General features: G+C 54.1%; 1 protein-coding gene across 3 annotated transcripts in view; it reads right to left on the reverse strand.

Moving 5' to 3' along the window:
• SYNE3 (spectrin repeat containing nuclear envelope family member 3) overlaps nucleotides 1–21,490 on the reverse strand; it is a 99,851-nt gene that overhangs the window by 49,030 nt on the left and 29,331 nt on the right. For all 3 annotated transcript variants that reach the window (XM_047794492.1, XM_047794491.1, XM_047794493.1), the window contains 3 exons: nucleotides 9,954–10,111; nucleotides 4,267–4,439; nucleotides 2,531–2,840 (listed from right to left, as the gene is read on the reverse strand). In XM_047794492.1, coding sequence (XP_047650448.1) covers nucleotides 2,531–2,840; nucleotides 4,267–4,439; nucleotides 9,954–10,097 — 627 coding nt within the window. In that variant the 5' untranslated portion in view covers nucleotides 10,098–10,111. The remainder of the gene's footprint in view (nucleotides 1–2,530; nucleotides 2,841–4,266; nucleotides 4,440–9,953; nucleotides 10,112–21,490) is intronic.

Genomic DNA, 21,490 nt, shown 5'->3' on the forward strand with positions numbered 1-21,490 from the left:
GAGCCTCCAAGCTGCAGGGTGGGGTCCCCATTCACTCAGCAAGCTCCCAGCACCTGCTGTGTGTCAGAGGCCCTTGTTGTGGCTATTTATTCTGTTACTGAGAGCGGAAGTCATCCTTTATCTCGGGAACACGCTCACCAGTCTTCAAGGAACTCACCTGTGAGCTCATTTAGACTTCACAACCTGGCTACAGGCAAGGCGGAGCCGCCCCGAGGCCACACAGCTGGCAAGCTGCAGAGCCTGGTTGGAACCCAGGTTCCTTCCCGTGCGTTCTCTCCCTGCAAATGGATTCCCAGATCTCTGCTTATTAGGGAATGACCTCCCTTAACTTGGGAGTTCCCTGGTGGCCTAGTGCGTTAAGGATCTGGTGTTGTCACTGCTGTGGCTTGGGTCCCTGCTGTGGCTCAAGTTTTAAACCTGGCTCGGGAACTTCTGCGTGCTCAGGGCGTGGCCAAAAAAAGAAGACTGTTTCCTTTTTATTTTTCTTTTCTTTTTTTCTTTTTAGGACCTCACCTGCAGCATGTGGAAATTCCCAGGCTAGGGGTCAAATCGGAGCTGCAGCTGCTAGCCTGCACCACAGCCACAGCAACGCCAGGTCCAAGCCACAGCTGTGACCTACACCACAGCTCATGGCAATGCCAGATCCTTAACCCACTGAGCGAGGCCGGGGATTGAACCCGCATCCTCATGGATACTAGTTGGGTTCTTAACCTGCTGAGTCACAAGGGGAACTCCAAGAACCACTTCTCTTAACCTGAAGGACTCAGGAGGCTTCCAGCTCCAGCAAGATGGAAGGAGACTAGATAGCCTGCCTATCCGTCCACCGCAGTCAGCAGAAACGCTAGATGAAATGATACAAGCATTGCTTAAATGCAGACCCATGCAGACACCAAGGAAAGGGATAATTCATGGACCAGATGCAAAGATGCTACAGAAAGCAGGTTGCTAAACTCAAATGTGTGCTTGACGTCTTCTTGGGTTTAATGCTTCGGCGGGGGGGAGAAGGTAAGACTACTCTGGGCCCAAGGGGGCAGAGACCACAGCAAAAAGGCAGAAATCCTCGGGGGGCTCCCCCTCTATCAAAGGGTAAACTAGAGAAAAAGCCCTTCCCACCAGCACAATACAAGAAAGGTATGTGTTTCCGCCAGGGCTCTGGCTAAAAAACCAAATGAAGAAACAGTCACCTTTCAGAGCCTGGAGCCAGGAGTCTCTTGAATAATTTTGGCTTGGGGTTCAAGTGTAGAAAATCCGTTTAATTTAGGAACCCCTAAGACCATCTAGTAACATGGAAATAGGAATCCCAAGGGTAAATTCCCCAGGAAATCCTGGCTGAAGCCGACGCAAGTACGCTGAGGCCGGGCTCAGCCATGGGTTCCGCAGGTAAAGCCCCTCTCAGGATAAATAAGTCCACAGCTCAGGACCACGAAGCCCCGAGGAAACAATTCACGTCAGAAGACCCAAGAGACACAGCACCAGGCGTGGAGCCCTGGCTGCCGGAGCGGTCTGATGGCTGCAAAATGTGTGTGCTTAGAATGATTACAGGGAGAATCCATATCTGAGTGGGGTACGAAGGTGACGGGAAAAAGGACACCGAAAAGAAGGATGAAGAACAAAATACAAACCCAAACAGAATTTCTCGAAACCACACTGAACTTAAAATCTCAATGAACTGTTTAAATCCAGGCAAGAATGAGGTGAGAGCTGGAGATAAAGGATGGGGAGGGGGCTTGGGGGAAGGGCAGGAGGGAGCAGAGGAGGAGGACTAAAGGGGCAGGAGGAGGGAGGGAAGGAAGAAGGGGGGGTGTCAGGTGGAAGCGAACCTCACAGTCCATCAGTCAGTCAACACACACATGTATTAAGTACCCAAACATATCAAGCCTGAGCAACCCTGGCCTTATGGCTGGTAGATGACAGGTCAATGGGTGGATGGATATGGAGGGGTAGGTGGATGGGTCGGTGGAAGATGGCTGGATGGGTAGTTATATAATGCTTGGGTGGGTGAAGAGATGGGACAGGTAGGTAGTGAGTGAGTGGGTAGGTGGGTGAAGGGGTAGACGGTGGGTGGGTAGCTGAGACTGGAGAAACGGATGGGTCCATGGGTGGGTGAAGAGTCCATGGGCGGGTTGATGAGTAGGGGAATGAAGAGATGGATGGGAAGGTGACTAAGCGGTTGGGTAGAGGAGTCGGAGATTTGGTTGGGTTGGTGGGGGAGGGTAGATGAATGAGTGAGTAAACAGATGACAAGGAGGCTGGGTGGACCGAGAGGAGGCTGGGGACTCGGATGACGGCGTGGTGAGTGGGTAGACAGTGAATGGGAGATGTGGTCATTCACTGGGGAGATAGAGGTGCGAGTGGGTAGATGAATAGGAGGGTGGGGTCACGGAAGGAGGGCGGTGGCGAGTGGGTGTTGGGTGGTGGACAGTAGCTCTCACCGTGGAGATGGATGGATGGAGGGTAGGGAGCAAACGATGGCTGGATGGGTAGAGAAATGGATGGATGGGTGAAGACAGAGCCCCTCGCCCTCACCCACCTGGGCTTTGGCCTTCACTGCGTCGTACTCAGCCTTCATCCTCTTCTGGGCATCTTCGTCCACACTGGGGTCCCCGATCCTGTTGAGCAGGGAGGCCGCCTCCTCCAGCAGCCGGTCCAGGAGCACAGCCTGGTTGTCCACGTTGTGGAGCAGCACCTGGGCGTGGCTCAGCTGCCACTGTTTCTCCTTCAGGCCCAGCTGCAGCTCCACGGGGGGCTCGAGCGCCACCGTCATCTTCTGGAACCAGCGGTAGAACTCGTCCCGGGCCAGCAGGTACTCGCTCCAGTGCAGCCACACCCACTCGATACGGCTGCGCAGAGAGCACGGCCGTGAGCATCCCCCACCTGGCTGGGGTGCCGGGAGACTGTGCCGCTGCCCCCTCCCCACCGAGGGGGGCACTATGACATCCTCTCTGGTCCTCACCCCAGTCCTTCTAGACAAGACCCTCCTGTCTTTGGTAAACAAGCCCCAGGGGGCTAAAGATCAGGGTGGCTCAGCTTCCAGACCTGCTCTGAGGACCACCAGCCTGCTGATGCCCTGAGCCTCTAGGACCCCAAATTCTAGCCCCAAACTCCCATCATTGATGCTCGATGCCCCTTGTCGTTTCTCTCTGGTGTTGGGACTCGGCACACAGCCAGCCTGGGTCTTAGGACAGGGTCACATGAGCCGTCACGAGAAGACTGCCACAGGGAGTGTCTCATCATTTGCAGAGTGCAATGGTCTGTGGGCTTGTCCCTGCTCTGTGGGGACTGAGGGCTGGGGGCCTGTGCCTGGGTTCCAGGCCGGCCTCCTTGCCTGCCTCAGTTTCCCCATCTGCATGTAACACAGAGATGGCCCTCTTCATCCAGCCAACTTCAAGCCAGTCTTTTTGGAATTCCAAGCCAAAGAGTTTGCCGAGTAGAAAGCCACCAGGCCACTCAAAAATCTGGTTCTCTAAAGATGGAAAGAATGGAGTTCCCGTTATGGCTCAGAGGGTTACAAACTCGACTGGTATCCCTGAGGATGTGGGCTTGATCCCTGGCCTTGCTCAGTGGGTTAAGGATCTGGGTGTTGCTTGGGCTGTGGCGCAGGCCCACAGCAGCAGCTCTGATTCAACCCCTAGCCTGGGAACTTCCATATGCTGCAGATGCAGCCCTAAAACCAAAAAAAAAAAAAAAGGAAAAAAAAGAAAAAAAAAAGAAAGAAAGAAAGAAAGAAAGAAAAATGGAAAGGATGCCACAGCTCTCCCCGCCATCCACCTGACAACCTTCAAAAAACACCTGATTATACCCATTGTCCAGATGAGGTGCCTGAGGCTCAGAGAGGTCAAGTAACTTTCCTAAGGCCACGCAGCAAGGAACCAGCAGAGAAGAGGCAATCCTAGGTCAGTCTAAGCCCCCGCCCCTCCTGGCTCCCTGGTACAAGCAGAGACTCTGGACGAAAGTGCTGGCAAGGCAACGGGCCTTCTTACGCCAGACCCATTGGGCCGTTCTGCTGGTGGATGCGCACAGGGTGAGTCTCCCAAGAATCAATTGTTGGCAAAACACGATGGGCTCCCACTGTATCATCCTCATTAAGCTTGACTGTAATGAGAACGCAGCAGGCAGGGCTGGCCCACATCCCAAGAACATCCTGTTCTGAGCAATCCCAGGCCCGGAGAAACGTCCCAAAGGCAGAGGCCCCGGGCCAGCGCGGTGGCAGGCATGGAGTCAGCAGCCGCGGCAGACGGAGCCTGGCCAGGTCCCGGGCCGCCCTACCTGTGACAGTGGGTCATGTAAGTGACCGTCTCCTCCCACTGGGCCTTGACGTCCCTCAGCCGGGCCAGGATCCGGGGCTTCTGGTCCTCATGGCAGCGCGCCAGCAGGGCTTCGGCCGCCCGCAGCACCACGTCCACCTTCACGCGGCCCTCCGGCTCCAGCTGGCATATTTTCTGTCGTGGACACAAAAGCCAGTTTCCGGGGATGAGACAGCAGCAAACAGGCAGGGCCTGGGGAGGACTGTGGCAGGCCGTGGCATTGCCATAACCGGCAGTGTAGGTCACAGATGCAGCATGGATCTGGTATGGCTGTGGCTGTGGCAGTGGCATAGGTCAGTGGCTGCAGCTCTGATTCAACCCCCAGCCTGGGAACGTCCATGTGCTACAAGAGCGGCTATTAAAAAAAAAACAAAAAAAGACCAAGTCCTAGGGAATGCGGCATGTCTCTGACCACAGAGGGGCCCGGAAACCAGTTAGGAAGCAGACTGGCTGAGGCCGCAAGTGTAGAGCCGAGGAGGAGTCTGGGAGCCAGAGGGCAAAGAGACACAACGCTGGGACCTGGGAGGCCAGCGCCTGGAGGCCCGGGGCACGGGCTGGGAAAGCCCCAGGCCCATGTCCCTGGGTTGAAACCATGAGAAACAATCCTCTCTCCTGGGCAGCTCTGCCAGTGTGCCCTGCATGTCACCAAGTGTGCAGTAAGTCCTCAGTCCTCCTTCCCTCCTTGCACGGCAGCGACTAGCACTTTCCCTCGGGAGCAAAGCTAAGCTTTAGCGGACATGGGACACCCTCTCCAGGTGCCACGGCATAGTGGGGATTTGAACCCAGGCTTGCGGCTCGGGACTCCAAGCTTTCAGCCTCTGTGAGTCCTGCTGCCCTGGAGCAACGCTCTCTCCAGCCTCCCCGCACAGAAGGCTTCCACCTCTGGAAGGGACCCTGAGCCCCCACAGCCCCTTGGCACACCCAGGCCAGGGGCTCTTCCTGCATGTCATAGCTGGCACATGAGATGGCAGGGGGACACAGGACTTTTTCCCAGGCACACAGCTATTCAGCTTCAGAGGTGGGTGGAAACTCACATCTGATCACTCTGGAAAATAAGCCCCCAGAAACGTGCATCGCTCTCGAGGTGGAAGGACCTTAAAGGAGACACCAGACCCCACCCCCCGGGGCAGGGGTACCCCAGACCCGCAGGTGGAAGGGATAGTAGCTGCTCCCTTTCACCAGATAGCAGGAGGGAAGTTTTTTCTTTTCTTTTCTTTTCTTTTTCGGCCGTTCCCGTGTCAGGGATCAGATCCAAAGTGCTGTGGCCATGCCGGATCCTTGAACCCACTGTGCCAAACAGGGATTGAACCTGCACCCTGGCGCTGCAGAGATGCCACGATCCTGTGGTGCCACAGCAGGATCTCCAGGAAATGTTTTCTTATTGTCGAATTGATTATGAAGCATCAAAGCCCACAGGAAGCTAGCGTGCTGAGCCCCGTGGGCCAGCAGGGTGGTGGGGCACCCAGGACAGGGCGCTCTCTACCCAGGCTCCAAGCCAAGCCCTTGGGGACTCACTTGATGGAAGTCCTCTCTCAGCTTCCAGCTGGTTCACCTTGGCCTCGATAACAGCTCTTCTTAAGGACCACCCTGGCCTTGGCCTAAGACAGACCCGCCGCGAGGGGGTAAGGAGCTGCCAGCAAACGGTTCAAGGCCCAAAGGGATTAACACCCTAAGACAGCAACTGTCCTGCCGTACAGGGCTGTGATGACCCCAGGCAGAGAAGTCAGGAGCTGGGAGTGGGGAGGGAGTCAGGAAAGACACGTGGACAAGGGGGCGTTCCATTTCACGTGCACACCCAGACCCGAACCAAAGGGCATTCCAAATAGAGGCAACAGGAGTTTCCGTTGTGGCGCAGTGGAAACGAATCCGACTAGGAACCATGAGGTTGCGGGTTCGATCCCAGGCCTCGCTCAGTGGGTTAAGGATCAGGCATTGCCGGGAGCTATGGTGTAGGTCGTAGATGCGGTTCAGATCCTGTGTGACTGTGGCTGTGGTGCAGGCCGGCAGCTATAGCTCCGATTTGACCCCTAGCCTGGGAACTTCCATATGCCGCGGATACAGCCCTACAAAGCAAAATAAAAAATAAACAAATTAACAAATAGAGGCAAGAGCATGCACAAAGGCTTGGTGAAAGAAAATCTCTGAGGTTTTCTGCCCGCAGGAGAGGATGTGGCCCCGGAGGTGCGATGGGGAGGAAGCCGAGGCTGGAGAGCACGGGCGCAGAGATAGGCAGCGGAGGACTTGCAATGCCAGCTGAAGCTCTAGGTTTTCTCTGGGGGCCACTGGGGAGCCATGGAAGATTTTAGAGGAGGAGAATAACGAGATCCAAGTTAGGGATGCGCATCATCCTTGAGCCTGTGGCTGCTGGATTACAGGCATGCTTGTCCCCATAATGCCCTGAACCTGAGCCTAGGGTGTGCCTCACCCCCTTCACTGCCCGGACAAGGTCAGTTCCTGGAATTCTGGCCCGTCCCTGTGTCTAGGGATCCATTTCACTATTGAAAAGTGAGGACAATACCCCACAGTCCACAGCGCTTTTGTGAAATTATTATTATTATTTTTGTCTTTTCTTGGGCTGCACCCAAGGCATATGGAGGTTCCCAGCCTAGGGGTCTAATCAGAGCTGCAGCTGCCAGCCTATACCACAGCCACAGCAACGTGGGATCTGAGCCGAGTCTGCGACCTACACCACAGCTCACAGCAACGCCGGATCCTCAACCCACTGAGCGAGGCCAGGAATTGAACCCACAACCTCATGGTTCCTAGTCGGATTCGTTAACCACTGTGCAAGGACAGAAGCATGAAAGCTGCTAGTGCAGCCTTGAGAACATAATAGGTGCTGAATGACCGTCGGATCCCTCCTCCCAGGGACGGCAGAGGCTTGGTAAATGACCATTGGTGACAACAGTAATGACAATGGGACAAAGGTCGTCTGACAGCCAGAGGGGCTTTCGCGGTCAACTCCTCTCCCCGCCGGCCTTGCCCCTTCCCTTCGACTCGGACCTTCCAAATCTCCAACCCGTCATCCCCTCTGTTACAGAAGAGGGGTTCCACCTCCTTGGCTTGAGGTTCCAGGCTGTCACCTCTGACCCTTGCCCACCCTTCTGGCCCTGTCCCCTGCTTCTGCCTCAAGGTCAATGGTACCCCAACACCAACCTCGTTGGGGGACCCCAATGCTAGCCCCATACCCACCTCGTCGGGATGTCCACCTCCAGTGCCCTTCCTATGCTGTTCCTTCTCCCTCCCCATCCCCCTAGCACCCCCTCAAGCTCGCTAACTCCTCATTCAAACCTCCGCAGTAAAGTCACTTGTTCCCAGAGGCTTCTGATCCCTTAGGCCGGGGCACGTGACCTCCTTGGGGCTCCCAGACTGCCCCGGTTCTCTGCTCACTTCACTCCCCAGATGAGCAGCCTCTGACTGGGCCACTCAAGAGCAGCCCCGGCTCCCTTCTGCCGTGATGGGCCCCTGGGCCGGGCTCTAACCAGCGGCATCAAGCATCATGGTTGTTATAACAGACAAGTGGTCCCGGCTGGGACGAGCTCGGATGGCGCCGCACCAGGAGGAGGGCCGAGTGGGGATGGGGGACGTCTCCCCCTGGGGGATGCGGGCCTGCCCTCACCTACCTGGGAGGGGGACCCCGAGGGCAGGGACCAGGCACCATCACCTGACTTCCCAAGGCCCAGGTTCAAGGGCGGGCACAGGGGAGGCAGATGGAAAATGTGACTTAAATGGAGGGGCTCAGACCCACAGGGTCCGGCCAATAAAGCACTGAGGACTATCTGAGGGCAAATGCGATGGCAGGAAATGCCATAAAACGCTGGAGGGGAGTGGGGGTGGGCGGGGGGAGGGGACCAGAGAGGCCGCTATGGTCACTGCCAATGCGGGTCATTTATATCCGCCGTACAGGCTGCACAGGGCTTTCCCTGCCCCAGCACCCATCGGCAACAAAGCCACCCCCTACTGAGCACCTGCTGTGGTTCCCAGACCCCTCAAGTCAGCACCCTGAGAAAATCAGCATCACCAGCTCTAGAAGGGAAGCGAAAGGAGAGCCAGCAGGGTCATAGGGCCAGAAAAAAGCAGAGCTGGGATTTGAACCCAGGACATCCAGACTCCAAAGCCTGTCCTCTCTGCAGTCCAGTGAGTGGTTCTACTGAATGGAATGTCGAAGAAACTGGAACACCCCGTTCCCTGACCCTGGCAGGCGCATTTTACAGAAACACACGATGTTTCAGGGAAGCAGAAAGCTCATCTGATAGGAGTCGGGAGACCGGAATTGCTGGGTGGAATCTCCTACTCAGAGACCTTTTCAACTTGGAGAAGTCACGGGGCCGATCCAAGCCACAGTCTCCCCATTTCAAATGCAGAGCCTGGGTCCCCCTTCAAAATGTTTAAACCATTACCCCAAAAGGTGATATGCATTCTTAATGCTAACTGTCCACTCCCCAAAAGAGCAGTAGTCTTGTCTTGTCTTTTTTTTTCTTTCTTTCTTCCTTTCTTTCTCTCTCTCTCTCTCTCTCTTTCTCTCTCTTTCCCTTCCTTCCTTTCGTTTTTTTTTTTTTTTTTTGGCTTTTTAGGGCCACACTCTCAGCATATGGAGGTTCCCAGGCTAGACATCGCATTGGAGCTGCACCTGCCGGCCTACACCACAGCCATAGCAACGCTGGATCCTTAACCCAATGAGCGAGGCCAGGGATCGAACCCACATCCTTATGGATACTAGTCAGGTTTGTTAACAAGTGAGCCACGACAGGAACTCCAACATTTTCAATAAAATTAAAAAAAAAAAATGACAAAACAGCTCAAAAAAAAAATGAACAAAAGAAAGAAAACACACAGGAAAGTGGCTTTGGGGTCAGCTCTGTTTCCAGCCTGTCAGGGGCTCAGCTTGTGCAGTGGGGGGTAAGGCCCCCCTTAAAGTAAAGCAAGGTGATTGCTAGGTGATAAATCAGAATCGTGGACTGTCCTAATAGATGTGACTCTAGAGACGTGAAGTCAATTGCTTTACCTACAGACGGGACACTGAGGCCCAGAGAGGGACAGGGATGTGGCCAAGGTCACACAGCACTTTAGCATCAGCACCGAGACTATAAGCCAGGTCTCTGACTCTCAGTCCAGTGCTCTCCCCGCCTTGCCCCTGGCCTGGAACCAATGCCCTCGGATGGGGGCACCACGAGGCTGGGCCAGGCACTTCCAGTCAGGATAGCACCACATGCTCTGAGCCGCTGCCTTGCGCCAGATGGCGGGTAGAGCCAGAGTCCAGTCCTGGAAAAGCCAAGGCAGGGACCTCAGCCACAGAGAAGCAGAGAAGGGGCAGGAAGCAGGGCCTGAGCGGGCTGGGGGTGGGGACCGACCTGTCTGCAGGTCCCGTCTGACTCTGATGGAGAGTCAGAGGGCGCGTTCTAGATCCTTAGTATGACAATGCGGTCCTAGGACTGGCAGCAAATGGCCTTGTTGTGAGCGAGTCAGAAATGTCCCATCTCTGGTCCACCCCCCCTCCTGGATCAGAATCTGCATTTAAACCTGAGATTCGAACACATCCAATTTTGGGAAACACTGGTCCAATCCACTTAACAGTTAGGAAACTTGAGGCCTGAGAGGAAGGGACACGGCCAAGGCCATGGGGCATCCAAGGCCGCGGTCTCCGCATACCTCGGTCTCCCGAAGTCTGGCCTCCAGGGCTGCGCGGGGTCCCTGGGTGTTGTCATTGACCTGCAGCCGCTCCTGCACAGCCTTCATCCACTCCCGGGCATCCTCCACGCTCCTGTCGAAGCCCTCCTGGGGCTGCTGAGTCATGGCACCTGCGGGGGCTGAAGACAGGACCACATGAGATCAGGTAGACAGTGGAGCATGAGGGGGAGGGACTGAGAGAGGCCCCAGGCCCACTGATGGGGCTGCGAGGGTGGGGAAGCCTGAGAAGTCCAGCCCCACCCCCAAAACCCGCCTGATGCTCAGATGTTCCGTGCCACAGCCAGAGGCGATTGTGTTTGTCGGAGAGCCAAAGGACTGGGAACGGGCAGAGAAGGAAAACAGGTCTGCCCTCTGCAGGGGCTGAGCAGGGAGAGCCGGCCCGGGGTGCTGGCTTGGCCAAGGTTCACCTTGTCTCAGCTTCCCTGCTCCCCTCCAATGCTACCCTGGCACATGGGGGCAGCTCTCTTCTGTGTCTTTGGTTTGCAATCCCTCCAAAAGCGGTTCCTAAGACACACACAATCTGAGATGTCTCTGACAGGTATACAATCTTGATCTGAATGGATCAAAAAGCCTCAACTTAAGAAAGACAATTGTTTTTAGGGCCACACCCACGGGCATGTAGAGGTTCCCAGGCTAGGGGTCAAATCGGAGCCACAGCTGCTGGCCACAGCCACAGCCATGCCAGGTCCCAGCTGCATCTCCGACCACATACCACAGCTCATGACAATGCCAGACCCTTAACTCACCAACCCAAGCCAGGGATCGAACCTGCATCCTCATGGGTACCAGTTGGATTTGTTTCCCCTGCGCCACAGCGGACACTCCAAGAAACACAATTTTTGGCCATCAGCCCGGCTGACACCAGCCCCTGAACTTCACCTAAAGTTAGTCCCATCTCAGGCTGGGGACGGTCCTGCCAGCCTGGTGTCTTGTCACTACTTCTCCACCAACTGGAGTCCACGGCCATTACTGCTAAGTGTTCCCACTGAACTACGTGCCACCTGCCTCCTGCAGCCAATGACAATCAACTGACTTGGCCTCTACGATGGGACCACCTGCTTCCTGGCACAGGTCCCCCAGCTAAACCAAGCCCTTTGCTCCCTCGCCCCCTCCTCCCTCACCCTTACCTTCTAGCTGCAGGTGCAAAGTCTCAGGTTTTCTCCTGTAACTTTCTTAAAATCCTCTTAAGCCCAGGAAAAACTCTTCTGTGTTTCAGTTCTAGTTGTCTGCTTATGGCAACTATAACTGACTTTGGATTAAAGTTATTTATATCTGCATCTTAAGTGAAGGGATTGCGTCTGGCTTAGCCTCCAATCTCCCATAATGCCTTGCACAGGGTAAGCCCTCCACCAATACCGAAATAGCCCAGAATTGGTATAAAGTTTCATGCACCCAAACCAAGCACAGCCTTGGTTAAAATGGCAAAACAAAACAAAACCAGAACCTGGGAGTTCCCTTGTGGTGCATCAGGTTAAGAATCCGGTGTTGTCACTGCAGCAGCTCGGGTTGCTGCTATGGTACAGGTTTGATCCCTGGCCCACGAACTTTCATATGATGCAGGTACAACCAAAAAAAAAAATGCCCCAATTAAAATAACAAAACAAAACTAAAACCCAGAGATGCCCAATAATAAGAAATTAGTTAAGAATCAGGAGTTCCCGTAGTGGCGCAGTGGTTAACGAATCCGACTAGGAACCATGAGGTTGCGGGTTCGGTCCCTGGCCCTGCTCAGTGGGTTAAGGATCTGGCGTTGCCGTGAGCTATGGTATAGGTTACAGACGCAGCTCAGATCCTGCGTTGCCGTGGCTCTGGCGTAGGCCGGTGGATACAGCTCAGGATTCGACCCCTAGCCTGGGAACCTCTATATGCTGCGGGAGCGGCCCAAGAAATAGCAAAAAGACAAAAAAAAAAAAAAAAGAATCACACATGCTTCTGGTTCAATCCTGGGTTTTGCCACCAAAAAAAAAAAAAAAAAAGAACCACACACACTTGCTCTTGGGAATGTCATGCAGTCAACAAAAAGGGTTGAGAGGAATTTGTGATGTGCTTAGACCATAAAGATAATACCGAAAATGCAACAAAATTTACATTTAGTAGTCACAGCTCTATAGCTAATAAAAACAAAACACAAATGACCACAAAAAAACTAAAATCCTCGAAAAAGGCTGGGAAGTCTTGCCACTGCGATGCCCAAGTGATTGAGCTGGAGAGAGGGGTGTGGACAGGTGGCTGGAGCACCACCCCTGTGGCCTCAGGCCTCTCTTTTCCTGGCATGATACCCTTGGAGTCCCCTTGGTTAAGGACCATTGTCTGGTTAATGAAATCACAGTTGGAGTTATTTCCATTTCCTTCTTTTTCCTCTTAGGCACTTTGTGAATTTCCCAGAAAGGGCAATCATCACTTAAAAAAACAACAAAAAAAAAAACAGGAAAAAACCAACCAATTTCTTAACATTGGCTGAATCTTTTTTGGCCTTTCTTTCTCAGTCCTCAGGTGGGAATCTGGGCCACGCTCTCACCTCCCCAGGCCCCACCCAGGACAGCTCTGCCCTCAGAATGTAGGACTTCGGGGTAAGGATGTCACCAGCAAGAGAAAGGGGCTGGGTGACCCAGGGTGGGCTTCTCTCTGAGACCGGGGCTTGCAGCTCAGAGCTCAGGCTCCCAGCGCGCTGTTTTCCTTCCAGAGCTGTTTTGATGGCCCCTGAAGCCACGCCTCCTGCCTTTGAATGCTTCGTTTGAAAAGCACATGAGCATTTGCAAGCGTTTAAATTGATTCCTTGTGGCTTTAATTTCTTGTCTAGTGTGTGACTTGACTGGTTTCCAAAAGCTCGGCTTTTATTTTTTAACAAAGCCATGAATGGGAGGTGCAGAAAACCGGCGCGCAGGGTTGCAGATGACACGACGCCGAAGCTCTAAGCACCACAAGGCAGCGAGCTTGCGGAGAACCTTCTTCCAGCTGGCAGTGCCCAGGGCCTGGGTTTTGGACCCAGAGGTATGTTGATGGAACACTGGAGTCCAGCGGGGCAGGGCGCAACTCGGGAGGGCTTCAGACCCACGGGTCGGCCTCGGTTCGGGGACCTCTAACCTCAGAGCTGGGGTCACTAACTGTGAGCTTGGCGACTGGGGGCTCTTGGCTGGTTCTGCCAAACCACTTCTTTCCCATTCACTGAAATACACAGGAATGAAGCTCGGCCTCATGCTACAACCACAGTGGCAAATAAGCAGATACCACCCTTGTCTTAAAAACCTCCTAGAAGAGTTCCCATTGTGGCCCAGCGTTAACAAAATCCACTAGTATCCAGGAGGTCTCAGGTTCGATCCCTGGCCTCGCGTAGCAGGTTAAGGATCCGGCATTGCTGTGAGTGTTGTGTAGGTCGCAGACGTTGCTCAGATTTGGTGTGGCTGTGGCTGGGGTGTAGGCCGGCAGCTGCAGCTCCAATTCGACCCCTAGTCTGGGAGCTTCCATATGCCACAGGGGGGGCCCTAAAAAGACCAAAAAAAAAAAAAAAATGAAAACAGAAAGAAAGGAGCTCCTAAAGCAAAGCTGCCCAACAAACACGTGTATGGGCTGCAGGTGGAGGCGCTGCAGGCCAGAGTGGGGGTGTTTGAGGGGAGGGGGTGGTTGCTTAGCTTTTCCCGTGGACCCCCTCCAAACAAAGGCTTTAAATGCAGAGAGTGACGTGTGAGGACTGCAAAGGACACCAATCCCATTAAAACACAGGCATCGCTGAAAGAGAGGGGACAAGTGTGTACAGGACAACTCAATCTCCGTGTCGTGCACTAGAAATCATCACATTCTTGTAAATCAACTAAATTTCAATAAAACTTTAAAAAACAACAAAAAAAAATAGGTATCAACACACAACAAATCAAACTCATGCTACACACACACACTTCCTCGTGAACACAAGAAATCACAAGATCTAATGCAATGGGCCTCACAACTACCAGAATTTTGAAACAGTGACGGGCATAAGCCACATTTCACGGTATTTAAATGGCAAGGTGACATAAAATGTATGTGACATGGAGTTCCTGTCTTGGCTCAGGGGAAATGAATCCGACTAGCATCCGTCTGGATGCAGATTCAATCCCAAGTTGCTGTGGCTCTGTCGTAGGCCAGTGGCTATAGCTCTGATTTGACCTGGGAACCTCTTTATGCCATGGATGCAGCCCTAAAAAGACCAAAAAAAAAAAAATGTATGTGACAACCTTATAGCCACTGCCAACGGCAGAGAGGGCTTGGTTTTGGTTTTGGTTTGACCTCCTGCAAAACTGAAGAAATTGACATCAGTTAGAGATTGGTAGCAACCCTATCTGAAGCCCCCTGTCAGTCCCTGGACCTGGATAAGAATCCTGTATTGAGCCTCAAACAGCCAGAGGAAAGGAGAGTCTGTTTCCTTACACGAGTTTAAAAGCTTAAAGTTAGGGAACTATATCCAGTCACTTGTGATAGAATATGACAGAGGCTAATGTGAGAAAAAGAATATATGTGTACACGTGGGAGTTCCCTTCATGGCTCAGTGGTTAACGAATCCAACTAGGAACCATGAGGTTGTGGGTTCGATCCCTGGCCTTGCTCAGTGGGTTAAGGATCTGGTGTTGCCATGAGCTGTGGTGTAGGTTGCAGATGCGGCTCAGATCTGGTGTGGCTGTGGCTGTGGCGTAGGTCAGAGGCTACAACTCCAATTAGACCCCTAGCCTGGGAACTTCCATATGCTGCAGGTGCTGCCCCCCCCCCCAAAAAAAGCAGCTCAAGAAAAGCCCACTCACAATCGGCTCATGGACCAGGAAGACACCCCCTTAGCATCCCTTGCCAGGAGCCTCGTGGGCTTCCCTCTATGTCCTCAGTGACTCCAGGAGCCCTCTGGCCCTTTTCCCATCCCTCCTCCAGGCAGCCGGGGGGGCTTTCTAAACACAAGTTGAGCCGGCCGTGGCCCTACTGACAAGGCCTGTGGTGGCACAGTCTCCTGAATGGCCCCTAAGCCCCATCATGACTCTGTTTCCAGCCTTGCATTCCCCTGCACCGCCTCACACCCAGTCCCACGGCAGACACACAGATCTTAGCACGCAGCCCCATCTCTGATGCAGCCAAGACTGCGACCTCTGTCCCTCTCTGCAAGAACCAAGCCCCTCCCCAGAGCATCTGTGACCACCAAGTCCATTTTCTGGGTAGGCCCGCCTCCCCTCTTCTGCCTTTCCACTGCTGTACCCAGGGCTGGTGAGTCAGGTCACCAGCCCTTCATTAATGCCCATGGAAGGAACAAATAAGCCAAGGACACAACCTGCAGTGTGGGGTCGAGCCAGGTGGGCAGCCTTCCACAATGTGGCAGGGAAAGTAGGAGATAGAGCCCCTGGCTTGGAATCTGCACATTCATTCTGAGCATGATCCTCTGCCCCGCCCCCCACCCCCGGCCTCAGTTTCCCCATCTGCACACGGTGAGTGTTGAACAGAGGGTCTCTCAGGGCCTTTGAGGTTGTGACTTGAGAGGGTCCTCAGTACTGAGATATCTGAGAGCCCCACCAATCCCAGCCCCAAGCTGGGCCTAGGGACCTGCCTCTGCCCTCAGACTGTCAGCCTAGCCCAGGCCCTGGCCCCCTTCTCTCCCCACGGTGCCCTCCTGGGCCAGCTCAGAGCAGCCATTCCCGCATCGCGGCCCCCCCAAGGCAGACTGAGATCAGTGGCCCCCCAGACCCCATGTAATCTCCAAAGGAGAGGGTCCTGGGAGGTTTTAGATCAGCAGGAGGTATACTTCTTTTGTAAAGGGTGGAGGAATAAATAGCTTTAGACTTTATAGGCCACATACCATCTCTGTTGCATATTCTTTTTAAATTTTACAGCCCTTAAAGGGGTTCCCTGGTTTCTCAGTGGGTTAAGAATCCAGCTAGTATCCAAGGGGATGTGGGTTTGACTCCAGGCCTCGTTCAGTGGGTAAAGGATCTGGAGTTGCTGCCAGCGGTGGTGTAGGTTTCGGATGTAGCTCAGCTCTGGCATTGCTATGGCCATGGCATAGGCCTGTGGCTTTGGCTCCAATTCCACCCCCTAGCCTGAGAACTCCTATATGCCACAGGTGTGGGCCTCAAAAGAAAAAAAAAGGATCCAGCATTGTCACTGCTGTGGCTTGGGTTTGATCCCTGGCCTGAGAATTTCCCCGTGTATGCGTGCAGCCAAAATAATAATAATAATAATAAGATCAATGTCACATTCACTGACTGTACTGAAACAGACCGCTAGTCGGGTGTGGCCTATGGGCTGTAGTTAATTGGCCCCAGTTTTAGATGGTCCAAGCCTACAACTAGCACTGCACGGTGGCCAGCAGGCAAGGCTCGCTGTCTAAGTGACCCACAGACATGGGTCCTGGATTGGATGGCCGTTGAGGCCAGAAGGACCTATAACTGGTGGTCTGGGGTCCACTATTCACTAGCTGTGTGACACCTGACCATCTCCTCTGGAAACAGGCTGGGCGCCCATAATAAAATATCACAGGCTGGGTGGGCTTATAAGTGGCAGAAATTTCCTTCTCACAGTTCTGGAGGCTGGGGGTTGAGATCCGGGTGCCAACATGGTCAGATGACCCTTTTCCTGACTGCAGATTTCTCATTGTATTTTTTTTCCTTTTCTTTCTTTTTAGGGCCACACTTGCAGCATATGGAAGTTCCCAGCCTATGCCACAGCCATAGCAATGATCCGATCCATGTCTGCAACCTACACTGTAGCTTACGGCCATGCCAGATCCTTAACCCACTGAGCGAGGCCAGGGATCGAACCCGAGTCTTCTTGGATACTAGTCAGGTTGTTACCACTGAGCCATGATGGGAAGTCCTCTCCTTGTATCTTCGCGTGGAGGAAGGGGTTAGGAAGCCCTGGGGGGTGTCCTTAATCTCATTCACGAGTGCTCTGCCCTCATGTTCGAATCACCTCCCAAACGCCCTAACTCCTAACAGCATCACAGTGGGACTCAGGATTCCAGCATGTGAATGTGGGGTTGGGGGGCGGGACATAAGCTCAGCCACAGCATGGGAATGACACCTAGACGACCAATGAGAAACCTCCCACCCGGCACCCGGAACACACTCCACACTTGGAAGCAGTTCTTCTTTAACCCAAATTCCTCTGGTGTCAGGGGGAGGACTTTCCTTCCTAGGAACCTGCATCCAGATAGTGGCTCTTGCCCCGTCCCCAGGCTGGGTTTGGCGTAGGAATAGGAGTTACGGGCTGGAGTTAAGGCATCTGAGCGTCTCAACAGCTTTATTCTCTGAGGATTCAGGTGGACCAGGTAGGGCTCTGGCCAGTGGGGCTCCGTGTCCAGTGAGGGGGGCCAAAGAGAGCTTTGAGAGAGGGGAGCACAGGCTGAGTTGGGGGGGCTTTGCATACTGAGGGTACCGGGGAGGTTCTGGACACACTTGGGGGATGGGGAGGCTGGAGCAGAGGATGGGGTAGGCAACAGGGGAAGCCAGGGTGGGCAGTAAGAGCCAGATCAGAGCCCCAGAGCCACGTCCAGGAGGCTGGACGGGTCCTGATCGGTAGCCAATATGGGCTCAGGTGGCGGTGTGACAAGACTGTTTCTGAGATTCAGCCCAGTTGCCCTGGCTGGGATTTGTGCAGAATGGAAGGCCTTGCTGGTGGGGGCAGGGGTGTGTGTGTGGAGGGGTGCAGGGGGGTGGGGTGGGGGAAGGGTCAGTCCAGAGACTGAGTTTGCAGCTGCATGAAGGCAGGACCATGAAGGGAGGCTGTGGGAACGGGCGTGGCCAGCCTGCCCCTCTGCGTCGGAGGTGGGTATTCAGTGGCAAGTTTGTTTGTCCATTGGTTGAATGGACATAGGATTTTAAAAATGGAAGGATTAAAAAAAACACAACTACGATTTTTGTTTTGTTTTTGTTCTTGCTTTTTAGGGCCATACTTGTGGCATATGGAAGTTCTCAGGCTAGGGGCTGAATCGGAGCTGCAGCTGCCAGCCTATGCCATGGCCACAGCCACGTGAGATCTGAGCCTTGTCTGCAACCTACATCACAGCTCACAGCAACGCTGGATCCCTAACCCACTGAGGAGGGCCAGGGATTGAGCCTACATCCTCATGGATCCTAGTTGGATTCGTTTCTGCTGTGCCATAACGGGAACTTCCTGGAACTACACGTTTTCCAAACATTTCGGAAAAAAAAAAAAAAAGTGCCCAGGCATTCTTTTAAAATCTGTTTCCATTTCCAGCTTCTTGGGAAGCAGCCCTGGGGTGTGGCAGTGGGCAGTAAGGGAACAGGGCTCCGGGTGTGTCTCTGGACTGTTCCCAAGGAACCAGAGAAAGGATGTAGGCCCTTTCTGGCTCTGGCTGCCCCTGGTCGGCCGGGGGAGACATTTAGAAAGGAAACAGCCTTGGTTTTCAGCCTCCTGTGTGGTTATCGCAAATGACAGCTGGAAGAGAAGTGATCTTTTTTCGCTGATGACAGACTAGCTGGGTCAGGGCAAACGTAGGAGGAAAGAAGCAGACTTGAGACGGAGCATGTGCTCCGATGGGTCCTGTGTCCAAAGCCAGCAGCCTGGAGACTGACATGCCCACGGGAAGCAGACAAAACCCATGGGCACAGAGGGGACATGGCTTCCCCAGAAATGAACTATGAGGCTGCCCTGGGGGGAGGCCCAAAAGCTTCCAGAATCTGAGCTCCAGGCCTGAGCCACAGCATCAAAAGGGGAGAGTTAGAGTCCTAGGGACAGCTCAGGGTAAAATGCTATAAAGAAGTGTGCAGTGGACAGAGGGGACTAGGAAACATGATACAAAGTTAAAAAAAAAAAAAAAAAAAAGGCAGCAAGCAGCCAGGGAAGGGGACTGACATTCCCACAAGGATGAAAGGCCTACGTCACGCTAAGCACGTGTCTACAGGTTACCCATTCTGGGCATCCCCTACCTGAAAGGTAGGTCACGTAGGAGGCAGCAGAGCTCAGGTAGCAGGAACCCCCCTCTTCGGGCTGAGAGCTGTGGCTGATGAGCGGGGCAGTGGGGGAGACATGTGGGGGGACTTCAGAAGAGCTTCCTCCACCCCCCCCAGCACCTTCCTCTTAGAATCTGAGGGGACTTGTCGGGCACCTGCTCAGGATGAGTTGCCCCAGGTGCTCAGTAGTCAGGGCCACCGTCACCGTCCCCAGTTGCAGACAAGACCACTGAGGCAGAGTTCCCGTTGTGGCTCAGTGGGTTAAGAGTCTGACTAGTATCTGAGAGGATGTGGTTAAGGAGCCGGTGTTGCCACGAGCTGTGGTGTAGGTCGAAGACACAGCTTGGATCCTGCGTGGATGTGGCTGTGGTGTAGGCTGGCAGCTGTAGCTCCAAATTGACCCCTGGCCCGGAAACTTCCATATGCCGTATGTGCGGCCCTACAAAGACAAACAAACAAACAAAAAAACCCCAAAGACCACTGAGGCTGGAGTAACCTGTTCAGGGCATGGGGCCACTCTGGGGTTTGAACCTTGTTCTGCTGGATTCCAAAGCCGGCATGCCTATCTCACTGGACCACACTGCCTCCAAAGCCGAGTCCGACTCCACTGCACGTGGGTGCATCTGGCAGAACTACTCAGTGATTCTAACTGGACGGGTCCACGCAGGCAGAGTGAATCCACTCCAAGTCCAACTGCGAACCAGAGGGACCCAGCTCCACGTGGGCGAAGGAGCAGAGAAGCTGCCAGGAGACTAAAGGGGGCACAGAGATCAGACACTTCGACCCCGAGGCTGGACGGAGCAAAGGAGGAGGCGATGGGAGCCTCTGAGCAGCACAAGCTAGAGCCCCGAAGGAGGCATAACCCCTGCTGGGCGAAGAGGCTGTCGCTGGAGAAATCCCAGGGCCAGCAGAGGGGATCCTGGGTGATGCAGCCCGCAGGAGCTGACCCTCCTGTGACCCAGGGGACAGGACGGAAGGAGATTCCCCAGGGGAGGACCACACAGACTGCCCATCTGGAGTTGGCAACAGACACCAGGGCTGTCTTTGCTCCGGGCAGCCTGAACAATGGGCCAAGCTGCAACTTGGTCTGGTGGGGGAAGGAGGGGGTGCCAGCCTTGCAGGACAGAGGACAAGGTACTGGCACCAACAAAAGTGCCTGACACTGACCACCTGCCTGGTCAGCCTCCAGTGGAAGCAAACCCTGTGTCCTGGGGGCTGTAGGACTACAGCCCTCCGCCTCCTCCCTCCTTGCTGGGCCGTCGAGGCTGCAGCTGCAGGGTGGAGTCCCTGCTGCTTGGCTCTGCAGGGCCACTGATGGGGGTAGATACTCCATAAGGAGCAGGCTGGGAAAGCCTCCTGCCTCAGGCCCTCCAGCACCACCACGGCAATTAAAATAATTCTCTGGGATGGTGCAAATACCATGTGCTATTTGGTGATTCACGTGCTCCAAGAATTCTGCCTGGGACCTAACCAAGTCCCATTAGGGGACATGCCTAAAACATGAAACCAAACCCCTCCCTAGCAAAGGGAGGGGCCAAGTCGGGTTGGCAGTGACCTCCGTGGGGCAGTATCACACGCCTTAGTGCCATTTTACAGAGATGGAAACAGACTCAGTGAAGTGAAGAGCCTGCCAGAAAGTGGTGGATCCAGGATTGACAAATTGTCACAGCCCACATGTATCTGACGTTCTGTACGTACCTGACTCTGTGATGAAGGACTTACAATTATAACTCATTTATCCTAGAAAGACCAATGAGATACTTATCCCTGCTTTATAGTTGAGAAAACAGGACCAATGATACTAAGAATACTGACCAAAATCAGACAGATTTAAGTATCAGGTAGTTTTTTGTTTGTTTCTTTTCGGTTTTTTTCTTACGGCCACACCTGTGATACATGGAAGCTCCCGGTCTAGGCGTGGAATCGGAGCTTCCAGCCTACACTACAGCCACAGCAACACTGGATCTGATCCACATCTGGGACCTACGCTGCAGCTGCGGCAACGCCAGATCCTTAACCCACTGAGAGAGGCAAGGGATCAAACCCACATCCTCACGGACACTATGTTGGGTCCTTAACCTACAAGCCACAGAGCTTTTTTTCTCAAACACCACAGTGCCACCTGACTTCTGTGCCCCTGCCTGTGCCCCCCAGAGCCCCACTGAGAGCGGTCCCCTCGATGTGGGAACCTGGGGCAGCCGTCTTCGGCGAGCATCCAAGCTCCAGAAAGGTGGCTGCAGGCTGTAAATCTGGGCCTCAGCCCAAGAATAGAAAATTGGAGACGATGAACTGAGGCCCCAGCTTCCAGGAGCCTCGGTCCAACAGTGTCCAGCCATTCTGGCCCTGTGCCAACCCAGCTGCCCCCCAGGGAATTTTGCTCTGGAGCCCAGAAGCCTTCAAGATCCAGACACCAGTAAACCCCAGCTCCCACGGCAGGCCCCTGTGAGCAGTTACAGCTCTGTGCCCCTGCTCCGCCAACCTGGCTGGGGGGAATCCTGCCACAAACTGACCCAGCACCCTGGCACAGGGTACATCCCCTTTCCTGTGACACGCTTGCCTTTCCCGTGACTCATTTGT

This window comes from Phacochoerus africanus, chromosome 9, assembly GCF_016906955.1.
Source record: "Phacochoerus africanus isolate WHEZ1 chromosome 9, ROS_Pafr_v1, whole genome shotgun sequence".
NCBI classification, from domain to species: domain Eukaryota; kingdom Metazoa; phylum Chordata; class Mammalia; order Artiodactyla; family Suidae; genus Phacochoerus; species Phacochoerus africanus.